At 54.7% G+C, this 21,108-nt stretch overlaps 1 protein-coding gene across 1 annotated transcript in view; it reads right to left on the bottom strand.

The window, feature by feature from the left end:
• Positions 1-20,548, bottom strand: part of prpf19 (pre-mRNA processing factor 19) — a 37,649-nt gene extending 17,101 nt beyond the window's left edge. Inside the window, exons 1-7 of the mRNA XM_059958502.1 lie at positions 20,444-20,548; positions 11,637-11,786; positions 11,189-11,265; positions 6,339-6,480; positions 6,146-6,219; positions 4,920-4,982; positions 2,414-2,455 (exon numbers count right to left, since the gene is read on the bottom strand). Coding sequence (XP_059814485.1) covers positions 2,414-2,455; positions 4,920-4,982; positions 6,146-6,219; positions 6,339-6,480; positions 11,189-11,265; positions 11,637-11,786; positions 20,444-20,462 — 567 coding nt within the window. The 5' untranslated portion in view covers positions 20,463-20,548. The remainder of the gene's footprint in view (positions 1-2,413; positions 2,456-4,919; positions 4,983-6,145; positions 6,220-6,338; positions 6,481-11,188; positions 11,266-11,636; positions 11,787-20,443) is intronic.
• Between the last annotated feature and the right edge of the window lie 560 nt (positions 20,549-21,108).

The following is a 21,108-nucleotide window of genomic DNA, read 5'->3' as shown; positions in this document are numbered from 1 at the left end:
CAGCGTAGGGGTGACCTGACAGAGGGGTGTAGAACCACTAAGGGACGGAGATAGGGTGAACGTGCACAGACTTTTTCCCCCAGGGTCGGGCAATCAGGAACCAGCGGGCACAGGTTTAAGGTGAGAGGGGGAAGGTTTAGAGGGATACGGGTGGTCCGTCTGTGGAAGGAGCTGCCAGAGGAAGTGGTCGAGGCAGGTACATTAACGACACTCGGACATGGACACGGACAGGAAAGGTTTAGAGGGATGCGGGTGGTCCGTCTGTGGAAGGATCTGCCGGAGGAAGTGGTCGAGGCACGGACATTAACGACACTCGGACAGGGACACGGATAGGAAAGGTTTAGAGGGATACGGGTGGTCGGTCTGTGGAAGGAGCTGCCTGAGGAAGTGGTCGAGGCAGGTACATTAACGACACTCGGACAGGGACACGGATAGGGAAGTTTAAGAGGGATACGGGTGGTCCGTCTGTGGAAGGACCTGCCAGAGGAAGTGGTCAGGGCAGGTACATTAACGATTCTCGGACATGGACACAGATAGAAAAGGTTTAGAGGGATACGTGTGGACCGTCTGTGGAAGGAGCTGCCGGAGGAAGTGGTCGAGGCAGGTACATTAACGACACTCGGACAGGGACACGAATAGGAAAGGTTTAGAGGGATACGGGTGCTCCGTCTGTGGAAGGAGCTGCCAGAGGAAGTGGTCGAGGCAGGTAAATTAACGACACTCGGACAGGGACACGGATAGGAAAGGTTTAGAGGGATACGGGTGGTCCGTCTGTGGAAGGAGCTACCTGAGGAAGTGGTCGAGGCAGGTAAATTAACGACACTCGGACAGGGACACGGATAGGAAAGGTTTAGAGGGATACGGGTGGTCCGTCTGTGGAAGGAGCTGCCGGAGGAAGTGGTCGAGGCAGGTACATTAACGACACTCGGACAGGGACACGGATAGGGAAGGTTTAGAGGGATACGGGTGGTCCGTCTGTGGAAGGAGCTGTCGGAGGAAGTGGTCGAGGCAGGTACATTAACGACACTCGGACAGGGACACGGACAGGAAAGGTTTAGAGGGATACGTTGGCCATCTGATAACTAATTTGACTGGATCGGCATTCTAATCCTACCCTAGTCGCGAGACAATCTACAATGACCAATTTACCTATCCACCGGTACGTCATGGGACTGCAGGAGGAAACGGAGGCGGCCGGAGGAAACCCACGCGGTCGCGGGCGGGGAGGGAGAGAAATTCCTCGCAGAGTACTCTGGATCTAATGCTCTTCTAGTTACTTGCTCGAAACTTTGGATTCGATCAGAAAGCTTCGGTTTTTTTCTTGCCTTTACTCTCGGTATGGGCTGCCCAGTCCCCTTTTCTTCCCTTTCTCCTTTTAATTGTATTTTTTCTCTTCAGTGGGGTTTTTTAAGGTATAAAACTTTCGATCTTTTTTCTTCTTTGCATGGAGTATAGGGATAATTCGTTATCTTATTTTTTTATTATTATAAATTAGATTAATACTATATACGATCTCGACAAAGTACATTTCACCTTTTATACGAACTATTACGGATACAGATATTTGAGACAATTCTCCTCGTGTGTGCGTACAAATATGTGTATACTTCTTTTAATTAATTAAAAGATTGATAAAGAAAGACAGTGGGGCCCGGGTGGATAACAGAAGGGCCTCGGGGTTCCCTCGAAGGACGGTTGCAGGTAGACTGGGGTGGGGGGCGGTGGAGGAGTCCAGGATGTTGACTCGGGCGGGATTTCACACCCCGGGCTGGGGGGAGAGCAGGAGGACACCGTCACGATACAGGGCCGGGGTTCCCCCGAAGGACGGTCGCAGGTAGACTGGGGGGGGGGGGGGGGGCGGTGGAGGAGTCCAGGATGTTGACTCGGGCAGGATTTCACATCCCGGGCTGGGGGGAGAGCAGGAGGACACCGTCACGATACAGGGCCGGGGTTCCCTCGAAGGACGGTCGCAGGTAGACTGGGGGGAAGGGGGCGGTGGAGGAGACCGGGATGTTGACTCGGGCAGGATTTCACACCCCGGGCTGGGGGGAGAGCAGGAGGACACCGTCACGATACAGGGACGGGGATCCCCGACGCCGGTAAGCTGCGGGAGGAGGTGCCTGCGTTGGCCACGCCTGCCTTCATCGGTCAGGGGACCCAGGACGGGAGACGGGAGGTCAAGGCCGCTCTCGGGGTGCTGCGCTCGGATCGGGTCGCGCTGCCATGGGTAAGATGCTGCCGAGCGGGAATGGAGCGCAGAGGGGGATTGACGAGGGATGTCGCCGGGACTCAAGGGGCGAGAGAGGTCGGGCAGGTTGGGACGTCATTCCCCGGAGGGTAGGGGTGACTTTACGGAGGTGTGTAAGGCCAGGAGGGGGAACAGATAGGGTGAATTCCACGATCCTGGACATACCTTCTTACGTTCAGTGGTCAAGACTGTCGCCTTGTCTTGGAGCTGTAGACAGAAAGAGAGAGAGGGAGAGGGGGAGAGAGAATGAAGTGAGATACAAAGGACGATATTCATGTGCCCGTCACCCCTTCACTATCTTTCCCCAACCCATCTGTCAACCCCTCCCTCTGCTACACCCCAGCCCGTTTCCATCGCCCCCTCACATCCCGAAGTCCTCACAATATCGTCTCCCACACACTCCTCGCCGTCATGCACTCCACCACGCCCCCTCCGTCTCTGTCAACAACTTCATCCCTATCGACAAACTAAATCTCCCACCGCTCCGTCCCATCACACACTCCCGGGGTCAGACACAGAGTGAATCTCCCTCCACACCGTCCCATCACACACTCCCGGGGTCAGACACAGAGTGAATCTCCCTCCACACCGTCCCATCACACTCTCCCGGGGTCAGACACAGAGTGAATCTCCCTCCACACCGTCCCATCACACACTCCCAGGGACAGACACAGAGTGAATCTCCCTCCACACCGTCCCATCACACACTCCCGGGGTCAGACACAGAGTGAATCTCCCTCCACACCGTCCCATCACACACTCCCGGGGTCAGACACAGAGTGAATCTCCCTCCACACCGTCCCATCACACTCTCCCGGGGTCAGACACAGAGTGAATCTCCCTCCACACCGTCCCATCACACACTCCCGGGGACAGACACAGAGTGAATCTCCCTCCACACCGTCCCATCACACACTCCCGGGGTCAGACACAGAGTGAATCTCCCTCCACACCGTCCCATCACACTCTCCCGGGGTCAGACACAGAGTGAATCTCCCTCCACACCGTCCCATCACACACTCCCGGTGTCAGACACAGAGTGAATCTCCCTCCACACCGTCCCATCACACACTCCCGGGGTCAGACACAGAGTGAATCTCCCTCCTCACCGTCCCATCACACACTCCCGGGGTCAGACACAGAGTGAAACTCCCTCCACACCGTTCCATCACACACTCCCGGGGTCAGACACAGAGTGAATCTCCCTCCACACCGTCCCTTCACACACTCCCGGGGTCGGACACAGAGTGAATCTCCCTCCACTCCGTCCCATCACACACTCCCGGGGTCAGACACAGAGTGAATCTCCCTCCACACCGTCCCATCACACACTCCCGGTGTCAGACACAGAGTGAATCTCCCTGCACACAGTCCCATCACACACTCCCGGGGTCAAACACAGAGTGAATCTCCCTCCGCACCGTCCCATCACACACTGCCGGGGTCAGATACAGAGTGAATCTCCCTCCACACCGTCCCATCGCACACTCCCGGGGTCAGACACAGAGTGAATCTCCCTGCACACCGACCCATCACACACACTCGGGATCAGACACAGAGTGAATCTCCATCCACACCGTCCCATTACACACTCCCGGGGAGAGACACAGAGTGAATCTCCCTGCACACCATCCCATCACACACTCCCGGTGTCAGACACAGAGTGAATCTACCTGCACACCGACCCATCACACACTCTCGGGATCAGACACAGAGTGAATCTCCCTCCACACCGTCCCATCATACACTCCTGGGGTCAGACACAGAGTGAATCTCCCTCCGCACCGTCCCATCACACACTCCCGGGGTCAGACACAGAGTGAATCTCCCTCCACACCGTCCCATCACACTCTCCCGGGGTCGGACACAGAGTGAATCTCCCTCCGCACCGTCCCATCACACACTCCCGGGGTCGGACACAGCGTGAATCTCACTCCACACCGTCCCATCACACACTCCCGGGGTCAGACACAGAGTGAATCTCCCTCCGCACCGTCCCATCACACACTCCCGGGGTCAGACACAGAGTGAATCTCCCTCCGCACCGTCCCATCACACACTCCCGGGGTCAGACACAGAGTGAATCTCCCTCCGCACCGTCCATCACACACTCCCGGGGTCAGACACAGAGTGAAACTCCCTCCCCACCGTCCCATCACACACTCCCGTGGTCAGACACAGAGTGTATCTCCCTCCACACCGTGCCATCACACCCTCCCGGGGACAGACACAGAGTGAATCTCCCTCCGCACAGTCCCATCACACACTCCCAGGGATCAGACACAGAGTAAATCTCCCTCCGCACCGTCCATCACACACTCCCGGGGTCAGATACAGAGTGAATCTCCCTGCACACCGTCCCATCACACTCTCCCGGGGTCAGACACAGAGTGAATCTCCCTTCACACCATCCCATCATACATTCCTGGGGTCAGACACAGAGTGAATCTCCCTCCGCACCGTCCCATCACACACTCCCGGGGTCAGACACAGAGTGAATCTCCCTCCACACCGTCCCATCACACACTCCCGGGGTCAGACACAGAGTGAATCTCCCTCCACACCGTCCCATCACACACTCCTGGGGTCAGACACAGAGTGAATTTCCCTCCACACCGTCCCATCACACATTCCCGGAGTCAGGAGCACACAGTATCTGGAGGTCAGTCACCTTCTGAATGATCTCTGGAGTCATCGCCACTTGCTCGTTGACGTCCATGGGTTCTCCAGCTCCCTGCGGAGAGGCCGGAAACAAGGAGAGAGAAAGACGAGGAGGACAGAATCAGGGTCAGTCATCGACAAGGCGAAGAGCGTCAGAGCCCAAGCCTTCAGTGAGCGGCAGGCGATGGCGAAGGAGCTCGGGTACGTTGATCCCAGCCGACGCCCTCTCCCTGCGGGCACCGACCCTCCCCGGGACCCCCGTCTCCGCTGGGATGTGGCATCGGTAGATGGGGAGGCGGAAGACGATTGGGGGGTGAGAGAGGAAAAGGAGAGGAGAGAGGGGGAAAAGGGGAAGGATGAGGGAGGGAGAGGGTTGGAGGGGGGAGATAGGGGAGAGGGGGAAGGGGAGACTGAGGGAAAAGAGGAAGGATGGAGAGAGATGAGGAGGGAGGCAGAGAGAGACGGGAGGGAGGAGGGAGAGATGTGGAGGGACAGATTGGGAGAGAGGGGGCAGAGGGAGAAGGGTAGGGAAGGGGTGGGGGAGGGGGGAGGATGAGGGGGAGGGGGAGAGGGAGAGTTCAAATTCTTCCAGTGGAGGGTGAATGGGAGAGGGAGAAAGAGGAGGAGAGAGAGCAGGAGAGGGGGGGGGAAGAGAGTGAGAGGAGGAAGGGAGGGAAAGGGGGGAGAGAGGTGGAGGGTGAGGTGAGGGGGAAGGAAAGGGGAGAGGGGGAGAGAGAGAAAGGGGAAGGGAGAGAGAGACAGACAGAAGTACAGAGAGAGAGAGAGAGAGAGAGGGACAGAGAGAGAGAGGGGGACAAAGAGAGTGAGAGAAAGTGTGAGACAGATAGACTGAGAGAGGGACAGAGAGAGAGAGGGACAGAAAGAGAGAGAGAGAGGGAGAGACAGAGAGAGAGAGGGTGAGAGAAAGGGTGAGACAGACAGACAGAGAGGGTGAGAGAAAGGGTGAGACAGACAGACAGAGAGAGAGGGTGAGGGGAGACAGACCAAGAGCGGGAGGGACAGAAAGAGAGAGAGTTGGAGGGTGAAAGGGTGAGACAGACAGAGAGAGAGGGTGAGGGGGAGACAGACAGAGAGAGGGAGAGAGAGAAACAGAGAGACAGAGACAGACAGAAAGGGAGAGAGAGCGACAGAGAGAGACACTTTGAATTCTTCCAGTGGAGTTGGAGAGGAATGGTGGGGAGTGCCGAGGAGGGATAGGGAGGGGAAGTTACTCACCGGGGCGCTAGCGGGGGTGACTGGTGCAGCCTGCGGCACCGCCAGACCGGCCTGGGGTTTCAGCGTGGCCAGAGCTGCGAAGAGAAACCGGAGAGAAGTCAGCGGAGACGCCAGCCATCGCCCCACCAACCCACCCCGGCACCACCCCTCCTCGATCCCACTGCCCCTCGCTCGGCCGCCCCCCCCCACCCACCTTCTCGGGCGGCCGTGACCTCCTTGGTGAGCCGGGCGATGACCCGACAGGCGGCGTCGTGCTGGTACAAAGCGTGGGAGAGCTCCTGGCGTGTCGTCTGCAGCTGCTGTCTCAGGGTGAAGCTGTGCAGCATCACTGCGTCCTACGGGGAGACGAGGGGCGGAACGGGCAGTCAGCGTTTGGCCGGGCTCAGAGAAACACGGCGCCAATGCGCCACCCGCTCCCGGGGATCTGTGATTTCCAATATAACGTCACCTCCCTCCCCGAACCCCTGGATTAGATCCCAGTCTGTCACCCACTCCCGGGGATCTGTGATTTCCAATATAACGTCACCACCCTCCCCGAACCCCTGGATTAGATCCCAGTCTGTCACCCACTCCCGGGGATCTGTGATTTCCAATATAACGTCACCACCCTCCCCGAAACACTGGATTAGATCCCAGTCTGTCACCCACTCCCGGGGATCTGTGATTTCCAATATAACGTCACCACCCTCCCCGAACCCCTGGATTAGATCCCAGTCTGTCACCCACTCCCGGGGATCTGTGATTTCCAATATAACGTCACCACCCTCCCCGAACCCCTGGATTAGATCCCAGTCTGTCACCCACTCCCGGGGATCTGTGATTTCCAATATAACGTCACCACCCTCCCCGAACCCCTGGATTAGATCCCAGTCTGTCACCCACTCCCGGGGATCTGTGATTTCCAATATAACGTCACCTCCCTCCCCGAACCCCTGGATTAGATCCCAGTCTGTCACCCACTCCCGGGGATCTGTGATTTCCAATATAACGTCACCACCCTCCCCGAACCCCTGGATTAGTCCCCAGTCTGTCACCCACTCCCGGGGATCTGTGATTTCCAATATAACGTCACCACCCTCCCCGAACCCCTGGATTAGATCCCAGTCTGTCACCCACTCCCGGGGATCTGTGATTTCCAATATAACGTCACCACCCTCCCCGAACCCCTGGATTAAACCACAGTCTGTCACCCACTCCCGGGGATCTGTGATTTCCAATATAACGTCACCTCCCTCCCCGAACCCCTGGATTAGATCCCAGTCTGTCACCCACTCCCGGGGATCTGTGATTTCCAATATAACGTCACCACCCTCCCCGAACCCCTGGATTAGATCCCAGTCTGTCACCACACCCGGGGATCTGTGATTTCCAATATAACATCACCTCCCTCCCCGAACCCCTGGATTAGATCCCAGTCTGTCACCCACTCCCGGGGATCTGTGATTTCCAATATAACGTCACCTCCCTCCCCGAACCCCTGGATTAGATCCCAGTCTGTCACCCACTCCCGGGGATCTGTGATTTCCAATATAACGTCACCACCCTCCCCGAACCCCTGGATTAGATCCCAGTCTGTCACCCACTCCCGGGGATCTGTGATTTCCAATATAACGTCACCACCCTCCCCGAACCCCTGGATTAGATCCCAGTCTGTCACCACTCCCGGGGATCTGTGATTTCCAATATAACGTCACCACCCTCCCCGAACCCCTGGATTAGATCCCAGTCTGTCACCCACTCCCGGGGATCTGTGATTTCCAATATAACGTCACCCCCCTCCCCGAACCCCTGGATTAGATCCCAGTCTGTCACCCACTCCCGGGGATCTGTGCTTTCCAATATAACGTCACCACCCTCCCCGAACCCCTGGATTAGATCCCAGTCTGTCACCACTCCTGGGGATCTGTGATTTCCAATATAACGTCACCTCCCTCCCCGAACCCCTGGATTAGATCCCAGTCTGTCACCCACTCCCGGGGATCTGTGATTTCCAATATAACGTCACCACCCTCCCCGAACCCCTGGATTAGATCCCAGTCTGTCACCCACTCCCGGGGATCTGTGATTTCCAATATAACGTCACCTCCCTCCCCGAACCCCTGGATTAGATCCCAGTCTGTCACCACTCCCGGGGATCTGTGATTTCCAATATAACGTCACCTCCTTCCCCGAACCCCTGGATTAGATCCCAGTCTGTCACCCACTCCCGGGGATCTGTGATTTCCAATATAACGTCACCACCCTCCCCGAACCCCTGGATTAGATCCCAGTCTGTCACCCACTCCCGGGGATCTGTGATTTCCAATATAACGTCACCACCCTCCCCAAACCCCTGGATTAGATCCCAGTCTGTCACCACTCCTGGGGATCTGTGATTTCCAATATAACGTCACCATCCTCCCCGAAACACTGGATTAGATCCCAGTCTGTCACCACTCCCGGGGATCTGTGATTTCCAATATAACGTCACCACCCTCCCCGAACCCCTGGATTAGTCCCCAGTCTGTCACCCACTCCCGGGGATCTGTGATTTCCAATATAACGTCACCTCCCTCCCCGAATCCCTGGATTAGATCCCAGTCTGTCACCCACTCCCGGGGATCTGTGATTTCCAATATAACGTCACCTCCCTCCCCGAACCCCTGGATTAGATCCCAGTCTGTCACCACTCCCGGGGATCTGTGATTTCCAATATAACGTCACCACCCTCCCCGAACCCCTGGATTAGATCCCAGTCTGTCACCCACTCCCGGGGATCTGTGATTTCCAATATAACGTCACCTCCTTCCCCGAACCCCTGGATTAGATCCCAGTCTGTCACCCACTCCCGGGGATCTGTGATTTCCAATATAACGTCACCACCCTCCCCGTACCCCTGGATTAGATCCCAGTCTGTCACCCACTCCCGGGGATCTGTGATTTCCAATATAACGTCACCACCCTCCCCGAACCCCTGGATTAGATCCCAGTCTGTCACCCACTCCCGGGGATCTGTGATTTCCAATATAACGTCACCACCCTCCCCGAACCCCTGGATTAGATCCCAGTCTGTCACCCACTCCCGGGGATCTGTGATTTCCAATATAACGTCACCACCCTCCCCGAAACACTGGATTAGATCCCAGTCTGTCACCACTCCCGGGGATCTGTGATTTCCAATATAACGTCACCACCCTCCCCGAACCCCTGGATTAGATCCCAGTCTGTCACCCACTCCCGGGGATCTGTGATTTCCAATATAACGTCACCACCCTCCCCGAACCCCTGGATTAGATCCCAGTCTGTCACCCACTCCCGGGGATCTGTGATTTCCAATATAACGTCACCTCCCTCCCCGAACCCCTGGATTAGATCCCAGTCTGTCACCCACTCCCGGGGATCTGTGATTTCCAATATAACGTCACCACCCTCCCCGAACCCCTGGATTAGATCCCAGTCTGTCACCCACTCCCGGGGATCTGTGATTTCCAATATAACGTCACCTCCCTCCCCGAACCCCTGGATTAGACCCCAGTCTGTCACCACTCCCGGGGATCTGTGATTTCCAATATAACGTCACCACCCTCCCCGAACCCCTGGATTAGATCCCAGTCTGTAACCCACTCCCGGGGATCTGTGATTTCCAATATAACGTCACCACCCTCACCGAACCCCTGGATTAGACCCCAGTCTGTCACCCACTCCCGGGGATCTGTGATTTCCAATATAACGTCACCACCCTCCCCGAACCCCTGGATTAGATCCCAGTCTGTCACCCACTCCCGGGGATCTGTGATTTCCAATATAACGTCACCACCCTCCCCGAACCCCTGGATTAGATCCCAGTCTGTCACCCACTCCCGGGGATCTGTGATTTCCAATATAACGTCACCACCCTCCCCGAACCCCTGGATTAGATCCCAGTCTGTCACCCACTCCCGGGGATCTGTGATTTCCAATATAACGTCACCTCCCTCCCCGAACCCCTGGATTAGATCCCAGTCTGTCACCCACTCCCGGGGATCTGTGATTTCCAATATAACGTCACCTCCCTCCCCGAACCCCTGGATTAGACCCCAGTCTGTCACCACTCCCGGGGATCTGTGATTTCCAATATAACGTCACCACCCTCCCCGAACCCCTGGATTAGATCCCAGTCTGTAACCCACTCCCGGGGATCTGTGATTTCCAATATAACGTCACCACCCTCACCGAACCCCTGGATTAGACCCCAGTCTGTCACCCACTCCCGGGGATCTGTGATTTCCAATATAACGTCACCACCCTCCCCGAACCCCTGGATTAGATCCCAGTCTGTCACCCACTCCCGGGGATCTGTGATTTCCAATATAACGTCACCACCCTCCCCGAACCCCTGGATTAGATCCCAGTCTGTCACCCACTCCCGGGGATCTGTGATTTCCAATATAACGTCACCACCCTCCCCGAACCCCTGGATTAGATCCCAGTCTGTCACCCACTCCCGGGGATCTGTGATTTCCAATATAACGTCACCACCCTCCCCGAACCCCTGGATTAGACCCCAGTCTGTCACCCACTCCCGGGGATCTGTGATTTCCAATATAACGTCACCACCCTCCCCGAAACACTGGATTAGATCCCAGTCTGTAACCACTCCCGGGGATCTGTGATTTCCAATATAACCCCCCCCCCGCCAAAAAACACTGGACTAGATCCCAGTCTGTAACCCACTATCAGGGATCTGTTATTCTATATATAAACCCCCCGAACCCCTGGATCAGATCCCAGTCTGTAACCCACTCCCGGGCATCTGTTATTGTATTTATAAACCCCCCCCCCCCCCCCGGCCCCTGGATTAGATACCAGTCTGTAACCCACTCCCGGGGATCTGTTATTCTATATATAAACCCCCCGAACCCCTGGATTAGATCCCAGTCTGTAACCCACTCCCGGGGATCTGTTATTCTATATATAACCCCCCCCCACCAAACCCCTGGATTAGACCCCAGTCTGTAACCCACCCCCGGGGATTGTTATTATGTATAGAAACACCCCGGACCCCTGGATTAGACCCCAACCTACCCACTCATCTTGCAGTGCCTTCAGGATGGCTGGGATACTGGTGGCAGAGGGAGGCTTCGGACGAATTGGGTGGCTGGCTGTGGGGGGAAAGAGAGAGAGAGGATCGGTATGAGAGCATTGACAAGGCGACCGTCTGGGGACGGGACGGATGAAGGGAACTGGAGTGGCAGAGGGAGGACGATGTGGGGCAGGTGTGTGTCTGTGTGTGTGTGTGTGTGTGTGTGTGAGGGTAGAGCCCTGAGGCACGGTGGAGGGAGTGGTGAGAGAGGGAGGGGTGTTTGTGCAGTCGGATGTTCGGGGTAGCGGTGGGACGGGGGGGGGGGGGGGTGATCGGCGAGGGTCGGAGCAGAGATTTGGGACGGCTGACGCTGGGGACAGGGAGCGGAGAGCCGTGAGTGTGGGGAAAGACGGCGGGGGGGGGGGGGGGGGGTAGGGATTCGTCTCCCACCCTTGATGTCGATGAGCTGGTCCTCCGACAGGGGCTGCCCGTTGATGGGGTCAGTCCCATTCTCGGCGATATACTTCTCAATCAGCCGACGCTCGAACACATGGTTGGAGACAGGGGACACGCAGGGGTGTTCCGGTACCTCGTTCGAGACTGCGGAGGGAGCAAGGGAACCGGGTGAGTGACCGACCTCAACCCCTCCCTCTCACCCCCTTGAAATCTCCATCACCCCCTCCCTCCCCGTCTCCCCTCCTTCCCCTACACCACTCCCCGTCTCCGTCACCCCCTCCCTCCCCCACACCCCTCCTCGTCTCCGTCATCCCCTCCCTCCCCAAACACCCCTCCCCGTCTCCGTCACCCCCTCCCCGTCTCCCCTCCTTCCCCTACACCCCTCCCCGTCTCCGTCACCCCCTCCCTCCCCTACACCCCTCCCCGTCTCCGTCACCCCCTCCCTCCCCCACACCCCTCCCCGTCTCCGTCACCCCCTGCCTCCCCGTCACCGTCACCCCTCCCTCCCCGTCTCCGTCACCCCCTCCCTCCCCCACACCCCTCCCCGTCTCCGTCACACCCTCCCTCCCCTACACCCCTCCCCGTCTCCGTCACCCCCTCCCTCCCCTACACCCCTCCCCTTCTCCGTCACCCCTCCCTCCCCTACACCCCTCTCCGTCTCCATCACCCCCTCCCTCCCCTACACACCTCCCCGTCTCCGTCAGACCCTCCCTCCCCTACACCCCTCCCCGTCTCCGTCACCCCCTCCCTCCCCTATGCCCCTCCCCCAGGGCCGTGACCGTGTTAGAAATAATTCCTGTTGTGTCCCAGATGGAAAGCAGGGGTGGATTAGTCTCAGTTTTTAACCCGGTACGAGGTTTAACCCTGAACAAGAGAGACTTAGCTTCCTGGATATTTCTGGGTGTATGTACCTGATAGATTTCAGTCCACTAATCGTGATGAAAATCACCACGGAATTTCCCACTGGTGCACCACTTTAAAAGCCGCCTGTATTTTTAATTTCAATTTGTGATTCAAGTCAGAATGAGCGAGGCCACGATTAAGGAAGGCATTTATGTCGGCGCACAAACCAGCCAGGACAGCTGTGACAGGCAATCCCAACAGCTTCTAGTGGGACCGGAGAAAATCCCGTGGAAAGTCGCTGAGAATTCCTGTTGGCACCAAACCGCACGGGGCGGGTTGGCAACACAGCTGCCAACACACAAAACCGCCGGCTGCAACCCGTCATGAAAAGATCCACTTCCTGACGAGTCCCGCTCCCGAGTCCGTCCTTAAGTCGGATTTGTACGCAAGTCGGAACAATTACATCTGGTGTTATTTAGCATCAGTCAGTCAAACGTTTGTCCGAGTACATTGTGGCAACCCACTTCCCAGCGCACTCGAACCAGCTCACAAAGCGGCGCACGCCGGCATTGAGGCCGGTCCCAAAGAGGGCGCCAAATCTGCCTCACCAGCAAGGGGGAAAGCCCGCGCGCGGGACGGGGCTGTGAATACGCATTTCCGCCCGGGGAGGGGGGGGGAACAGGAAGGCTTTAAAGCGAGGCTGCGAAGTTTGAATAAAACTCTTTTGCAACTGCAACTCACTGACTGACTGCGTGTCATTATTCCAACGTTGTGTGTAGCACACCGCTACAATATAGTATATATTTTACCTTTCTATGCATATAAAACACTTAAGAAACACATGTATTCCAATACTTAAACCACTGCGTTGCTTAGTAATAATTGTAGCTTTCATCGGGGCAGGGCCTTTCTAACTTCATCCTTTAAAATTGTTCCGATCGTTGACCGACTGCAGCCTAACGCTTTTCCAATGACCGATGGCGTTTCACCTCTTTCCCATCGCTTTATTACTCCAACTTTATTTTCAATCGTGATGGCGATTACTTTCGTGAACAGAAACACTGAGCTGCGCTGCGCCGCCGGGTCCTAATGTCCGCCGCACTGAGGCGGTGAAATAAGGTCCTAAGGTCCACTGGATTGAGACAGGTTGCATAACGGACTCGAGCATCCGCGAATTTTGGTATCCGCGAGGGGTCCCGGAACCAATCCCTCGCGGATAAGGAGGGCTGACTGTATGTTCCCGTTGTTTTACGTTTTGTGTGTTGCTTGGTATGATTTGGTAGGTTCTTTTTTGGGGTCTGGGAGCGCTCAAAACCTTTTCCCACATAAATTAATGGTTATTGCTTCTTCGCTTTACGGCATTCCGGCTCAAGAACGGTTTCACGGGAATGCTCTACATTCGGATAGCTGGGGGGAACCTGCATACAGACCCCAAACATTAGTAAGGACGTGGTCTGCACGTCACAAAGGGAGACGTTGCAGAGGTCACAGGGGACTTCAATACGCAGGTTGCTTGGGAAAATCAGCTTGGTGCTAGGTTCCAGGAGGGAACATTTCTGGAGTGCCTATGAGATGGCCCTTTAGTGGTTGAGCCCACTTGGGGTACAGCAGGCACTGAAGAAAGCTAAGAAAGCTGAAGGGGAGTTGAGTACGGGAGTAAAGAGGTCCTTCTGCAGCTGGACAGGGCCCTGGTGAGACCCCACCTGGAGTATTGTGTGAAGTTCTGCTCTCCAAACTTGAAGGACATTCTTACTATTGAGGGAGTGCAGCGGAGGTTCATGAGGTTGATTCCCGGAATGGTGGGACTGTCATATGTTGAAAGATTGGAGCGACTGGGCTTGTATACACTGGAATTTAGAAGGATGAGGGGGATCTGATTGAAACATGTAAGATTATTAAGGGATTGGACAGAGGCAGGAAACACGTTCCCGATGTCGGGTGAGTCCAGAACCAGAGGCCACAGATTAAGAATAAGGGGTAGGCCATTTAGAATGGAGTTGAGGAAAAACCTTTTCACCCAGAGAGTGGTGGATATGTGGAATGCTCTGCCCCAGAAGGCAGTGGAGGCCAAGTCTCTGGATGCCTTCAAGAAAGAGTTAGATAGAGTTCTTATAGATAGTGGGGTCAAGGGATATGGGGAGAGGGCAGGAACGGGGCACTGACTGTGGATGATCAGCCGTGATCACAGTGAATGGCGGTGCTGGCTGGAAGGGCCGAATGGCCGACCCCTGCACCTACTGTCTGATTCTGGATTGGGTGTTCAGTAACGGAGTTGATCAGAGAGCGGAAGGTAAAGGAACCCTTCAGGGTAGGTGATCATAATATAACCACACAACAATTACAGCACGGAAACAGGCCATCTCGGCCCTCCTAGTCCGTGCCGAACCCTTAATCTCACCTAGTCCCACCGACCCGCACTCAGCCCATAACCCTCCACTCCTTTCCTGTCCATATACCTATCCAATTTTACCTTAAATGACACAACTGAATTGGCCTCTACTACTTCTACAGGAAACTCATTCCACACAGCTATCACTCTCTGAATAAAGAAATGCCCCCTCGTGTTTCCCTTAAACTGCTGCTCCCTAACTCTCAAATCATGTCCACTCGTTTGAATCTCCCCTACTCTCAATGGAAACAGCCTATTCACGTCAACCCTATCTATCCCTCTCAAAATTTTAAATACCTCGATCAAATCCCCCCTCAACCTTCTACGCTCCAACGAATAGAAACCTAACTTGTACAACCTTTCTCTGTAACTTAAGTGCTGAAACCCAGGTAACATCCTAGTAAACTTAAGTGCTGAAACCCAGGTAACATCCTAGTAAACTTAAGTGCTGAAACCCAGGTAACATCCTAGTAAACTTAAGTGCTGAAACCCAGGTAACATCCTAATCTTGAGAAGGAGAAGCTGGAGGTCAGATGCGTGGGTTTTACAGCGGAGCGAAGGGAACTACAGAGGCAGGAGAGAGGAGCTGGCCAGAACTGATCGGAAAAGGACGCCGGCAGGGGTGACCGGCAGAGCAGCAAGGGCTGGGATGACCGGCAGCACAATTCGGAGGGCGCGGAACACACACATCCCAAAGAGGAAGGAGTATTCTGAAGGAAAAGATGACACAACCATGGCTAACGAGTCAAGGCCAACATAAAAGCCAAAGAGAGGGCATACAGATTGGTGCCGGGACCGCCCCCCGAGGATAACAAAATTCACGGATGCCCGGGTCCCTTATTTAACACGTTCCAGTGCGGTGGTCTTTAGGACCCAGTGGAACCCCCGGACTTGTCTCAGTGCGGTGGACATTAGGACCCGGCGGCGCAGCTCAGAATCCGTGGCGTTTCTGCTCCCGAAAGTAATCGCCATCGCCATCGAAAATAAGGTGGAAGCAATAAAGCGACCGGAAAGAGGTGAAACGCCATCGCTCGTTGGAAAAGCGATAGGCTACAGTCGGTCAACGATCGGGACAATTTCAATGGAGCATGTGAAAGGCCCCGATGAAAGCTACAGTCATTACTAAGCAACGCAGAGGTTAAATTATTGAAATACGTACGTTCCTTAAGTGCTTTATATGCTTAGAAAGGTAAAATATGAACTATATATGAAGAAAAACGTTTGACTAACTGACGCTAAACAATACCAGATGTACCTGTTCCGACTTAAAATCCGACTTAAAGACGGACCCAGAAATACATAACACGGGGACTGCCTGCACTTTTAAGTCATTTCTAGATTAATTATAATACCTAATACAATGTAAAAGCTATGTAAATAGCTGTTATACTGTATTGTTTAGGGAATGATGACAAGAAAAAAATAAGTCTATACAAGCTCAAGCAATGAGCGCTGGAGAGAGAACCTCCGGGTTTTCCCGATTCGCGGTTGGTTGAATCCGCGGATAAGGAGGGCCGACTGTACAGCAGAGCAAACGCTCATGGGAAGCAAGAAAAACCAACAGCAGACAACCAAAAAGGTCATTTAAAAAGTAAAAGTGGAACGCAGAAGTTAATTAACCAGCAACATTAAACAGGGTGCCGAAAGTTTCTTCAGGTAGCGTGTACGAGAGACGAGGGTGGACGTCGGGCCACGGGAAAACAATGCTGGAGAGGTAGTGAAGGGTAGAGCGGATGGACTGGGTAGTTTCCGTCAGTCGTAGCGGTGGACACAGGCGCCGGCCGGGGTCAAGAAGTGTGCGAAGTTAGCATGACCAGGGAGGAGCTCCTTGGGAAACTGAACGGTCTGAAGGGGGATGAAGTCACCTGGGCCAGAAGCTGTGCACCCCAGAGACCAGGAGGAGGAGGCCGAAGAGTTTGAGGAGGAATCCGTAACCACCGCTCAAGAATCACCAGACTCTGGAGCGGTTCCAGAGGACTGGGACATCGGGAACATCACTCCGCTCCTCAGGAAGGAAGGAAAGAAATAAAGAAAGGAAATGAAAGGACAGTTAGTTGGAAAAGGGAAAGAAGCTCACGGCAGGGGGGGGGATGAAAAGACTATTGTCTGAAATGGACAGAAAGTATTTTTTTTAAACCTGAGGCACAAAGGGAGTTGGGTGCCCTCGTGTAGGATCATCAAAAGGTCAGTTCGCAGGTTGAGTCTGTTGTGAGGAAGGTAAGTGTGATTTTAGCATTCATTTCGAGAGGACTACGAACGGGATACAATGCCGAGACTTTATGAAACACTGGTAATGCCTCGCTTAGAATAAAGTGAGCAGTGTCGGGACCCTCGTCTTACACAGGATGTGCTGAATCTGCAAAGGGCCCTGAAGAGGTTATGAAAATGATTCCAGGATTGAAAGACTTGGCATACGGGAAGTGTTCGATGGCTCTGGGCCTGTATTCACTGGAATTCAGAAGAATTCACTATTCAGAAGAATGAGGGGTGAATGCAGAAAGGATGCGATAGAGTGGATGTGGAGAGGATGTTTCCTATAGTGGGGGAGTCTAGGACCAGAGGACACAGATAGAGTGGATGTGGAGAGGATGTTTCCTATAGTGGGGGAGACTAGGACCAGAGGACACAGATAGAGTGGATGTGGAGTGGATGTTTCCTGTAGTGGGGGAGACTAGGACCAGAGGACACAGATAGAGTGGATGTGGAGAGGATGTTTCCTATAGTGGGGGAGACTAGGACCAGAGGACACAGATAGAGTGGATGTGGAGTGGATGTTTCCTGTAGTGGGGGAGTCTAGGACCAGAGGACACAGACAGAGTGGATGTGGAGAGGATGTTTCCTGTAGTGGGGGAGTCTAGGACCAGAGGACACAGACAGAGTGGATGTGGAGAGGATGTTTCCAATAGTGGGGGAGCCCAGGACCAGAGAACACAGGTAGAGTGGATGTGGAGAGGATGTTTCCTATAGTGGGGGAGTCTAGGACCAGAGGACACAGATAGAGTGGATGTGGAGAGGATGTTTCCTATAGTGGGGGAGTCTAGGACCAGAGGACACAGATAGAGTGGATGTGGAGAGGATGTTTCCTATAGTGGGGGAGTCTAGGACCAGAGGACACAGATAGAGTGGATGTGGAGAGTATATTTCCTATAGTGGGGGAGCCCAGGACCAGAGAACACAGGTAGAGTGGATGTGGAGAGGATGTTTCCTATAGTGGGGGAGTCTAGGACCAGAGGACACAGATAGAGTGGATGTGGAGAGGATGTTTCCTATAGTGGGGGAGTCTAGGACCAGAGGACACAGATAGAGTGGATGTGGAGAGGATGTCTCCTATAGTGGGGGAGTCTCGGAGCAGAGGACACAGATAGAGTGGATGTGGAGAGGATGTTTCCTGTAGTGGGGGAGTCTAGGACCAGAGGACACAGACAGAGTGGATGTGGAGAGGATGTTTCCAATAGTGGGGGAGTCCAGGACCAGAGGACACAGGTAGAGTGGATGTGGAGAGGATGTTTCCTATAGTGGGGGAGTCTAGGACCAGAGGACACAGATAGAGTGGATGTGGAGAGGATGTTTCCTATAGTGGGGGAGTCCAGGACCAGAGGACACAGATAGAGTGGATGTGGAGAGGATGTTTCCTGTAGTGGGGGAGTCTAGGACCAGAGGACACAGATAGAGTGGATGTGGAGAGGAAGTTTCCTATAGTGGGGGAGTCTAGGACCAGAGGACACAGATAGAGTGGATGTGGAGAGGATGTTTCCTGTAGTGGGGGAGTCTAGGACCAAAGGACACAGATAGAGTGGATGTGGAGAGGATGTTTCCTATAGTGGGGTAGTCTAGGACCAGAGGACACAGAGAGAGTGGATGTAGAGAGGATGTTTCCTGTAGTGGGGGAGTTTAGGACCAGAGGACACAGATAGAGTGGATGTGGAGAGGATGTTTCCTCTAGTGGGGGAGTCTAGGACCAGAGGACACAGATAGAGTGGATGTGGAGAGTATATTTCCTATAGTGGGGGAGTTTAGGACCAGAGGACACTGATAGAGTGGATGTGGAGAGGATGTTTCCTATAGTGGGGGAGTCTAGGACCAGAGGACACAGATAGAGTGGGTGTGGAGAGGATGTTTCCTGTAGTGGGGGAGTCTCGGACCAGAGGACACAGACAGAGTGGATGTGGAGAGGATGTTTCCTGTAGTGAGGGAGTCTAGGACCAGAGGACACAGATAGAGTGGATGTGGAGAGGATGTTTCCTTTAGTGGGGGAGTCTAGGACCAGAGGACACAGATAGAGTGGATGTGGAGAGGATGTTTCCTAAGGTGGGGGAGTCTAGGACCAGAGGACACAGATAGAGTGGATGTGGAGAGGATGTTTCCTAAGGTGGGGGAGTCTAGGACCAGAGGACACAGATAGAGTGGATGTGGAGAGGATGTTTCCTATAGTGAGGGAGTCTAGGACCAGAGGACACAGCTAGAGTGGATGTGGAGAGGATGTTTCCTATAGTGGGGGAGTCTAGGACCAGAGGACACAGATAGAGTGGATGTGGAGAGGATGTTTCCTGTAGTGGGGGAGTTTAGGACCAGAGGACACAGATAGAGTGGATGTGGAGAGGATGTTTCCTGTAGTGGGGGAGTTTAGGACCAGAGGACACAGATAGAGTGGATGTGGAGAGGATGTTTCCTGTAGTGGGGAGTCTAGGACCAGAGTGAGGTCCATTTAGAATGGAGGTGAGGGGGAATTACTTTAGCCAGAGGTTGACAGATTCTTGATCGATCAGGGGATGAAGAGATACGAGGAGAAGGCAGGAGATTGGGGTTGAGAGGGAAAATGGGATGAAATGACAGAGCTTATTCGATGGGCCAAATGGCCTGATTGTGCTCTCACAATCTGCAGGTCACTGACACTTATTGAACAGTGGACCGGCATAGCCAGCAGTAAGTCGCCCGGGCCATCGATTACTAGCGGTGGCAGGGTCTGAAACTAGTCATACCCACCCACAACTAGCAGGGGACACCCAGCACCCTGCTCGGTTCCCATCAATAGTCAGCGGGGGCTAACTCCAACACAGGGTTACCCCTTGCAGACTAGCAATGCCCACCGGTAACTAGCAGAGAGGGCCCCCCCCCCAATGCCTGGTTAACCAGTACTAACCAGTGCTAGCAGCCAAGAATGTGCAGGTGACTGGGCCCAGATGAAGGGTGAACTGCCAGCACCCACCAGCAACTAGTGGAAAGGGCCCCAGATACTCGGTTAAGCAGCACAAACTAGCAAAATCCCACCGTTAACTAGCAGGACCCCAGATGCGTGGCTGGGCAGGGCGGACTGCCAGCAGACATCAATGAGGGGCACAAGAGGCCCAAGCCCCCGGTTAACCAGCCGCTAACTAGCGGGTTGACCCGGTAAATCAGCGATCAACCACGCTTAACCGGCGGAAGGAAGGGGGGGGGTGGCCGGAACCCCTCGTCAAACAGCTGCCCCACCCCCTCCCTCACCCCTCGCGACCACCCCCGCCCCCCGCCCCGGTTACCCGGTAACCAGCGCTAACTAGCGATAACCGAGCGGGTTAACCCCAGGACTCACTCCAACACAGCAGCGACATGGCGCCGTCCGCGCTCCCGCCTGCTCCCGCCGCCGATGCGTCACGGCGTCGTTGCGTCACCCCGCCGGCTGACGTCGCCGCGCAGGGCTCGGCGGGGGGGGGGGTGGCGGGAGCGGGGCGGCAGTGAAAGGGATAGGTCTAGGGAGACGGGCAGAAGGACAGGGAGCGGAGGGTGGGTTGAAAGCGAGCCCGCATTCACAACTTCATCTGGCCGCTCTTTCCACACTCCCACCGGTCTCTGCGTGGAGAAGCACCTTCCCCAATGTTCCCTTCACCATTAACCCATGTCCTCTGGTCTTTTACTCCCCCGGCCTCAGTGGGAAACGCCTGCTGGCGTTCACTCCGTCTATACTCACCATAATTTCATACGCCTCCATCAAATCACCCCTCATTCTCCTGCGCTCCAGGGAATAAAGTCCCAACTTATTCAACCTTTCTCTGTAACTCAGTTTCTCAAGTCCCGGCAACATCCTTGTAAACCTTCTCTGCACTCTTTCAACCTCATTAATATCCTCCCTGTAATTAGGTGACCAAAACTGCACACAATGCTCCAAATTCGGCCTCACCAATGTCTTATACAACCTCACCATTACATTCCAACTCTTAGACTCTGTACTTTGATTCATAAAGGCCGATGTACCAAAAG

This window comes from Hypanus sabinus, unplaced genomic scaffold (assembly GCF_030144855.1).
Source record: "Hypanus sabinus isolate sHypSab1 unplaced genomic scaffold, sHypSab1.hap1 scaffold_1068, whole genome shotgun sequence".
Lineage (NCBI taxonomy): Eukaryota > Metazoa > Chordata > Chondrichthyes > Myliobatiformes > Dasyatidae > Hypanus > Hypanus sabinus.
The sequence above is the reverse complement of the archived record's forward strand: the minus strand, read 5'-3'. Positions and strand labels throughout refer to the sequence as shown.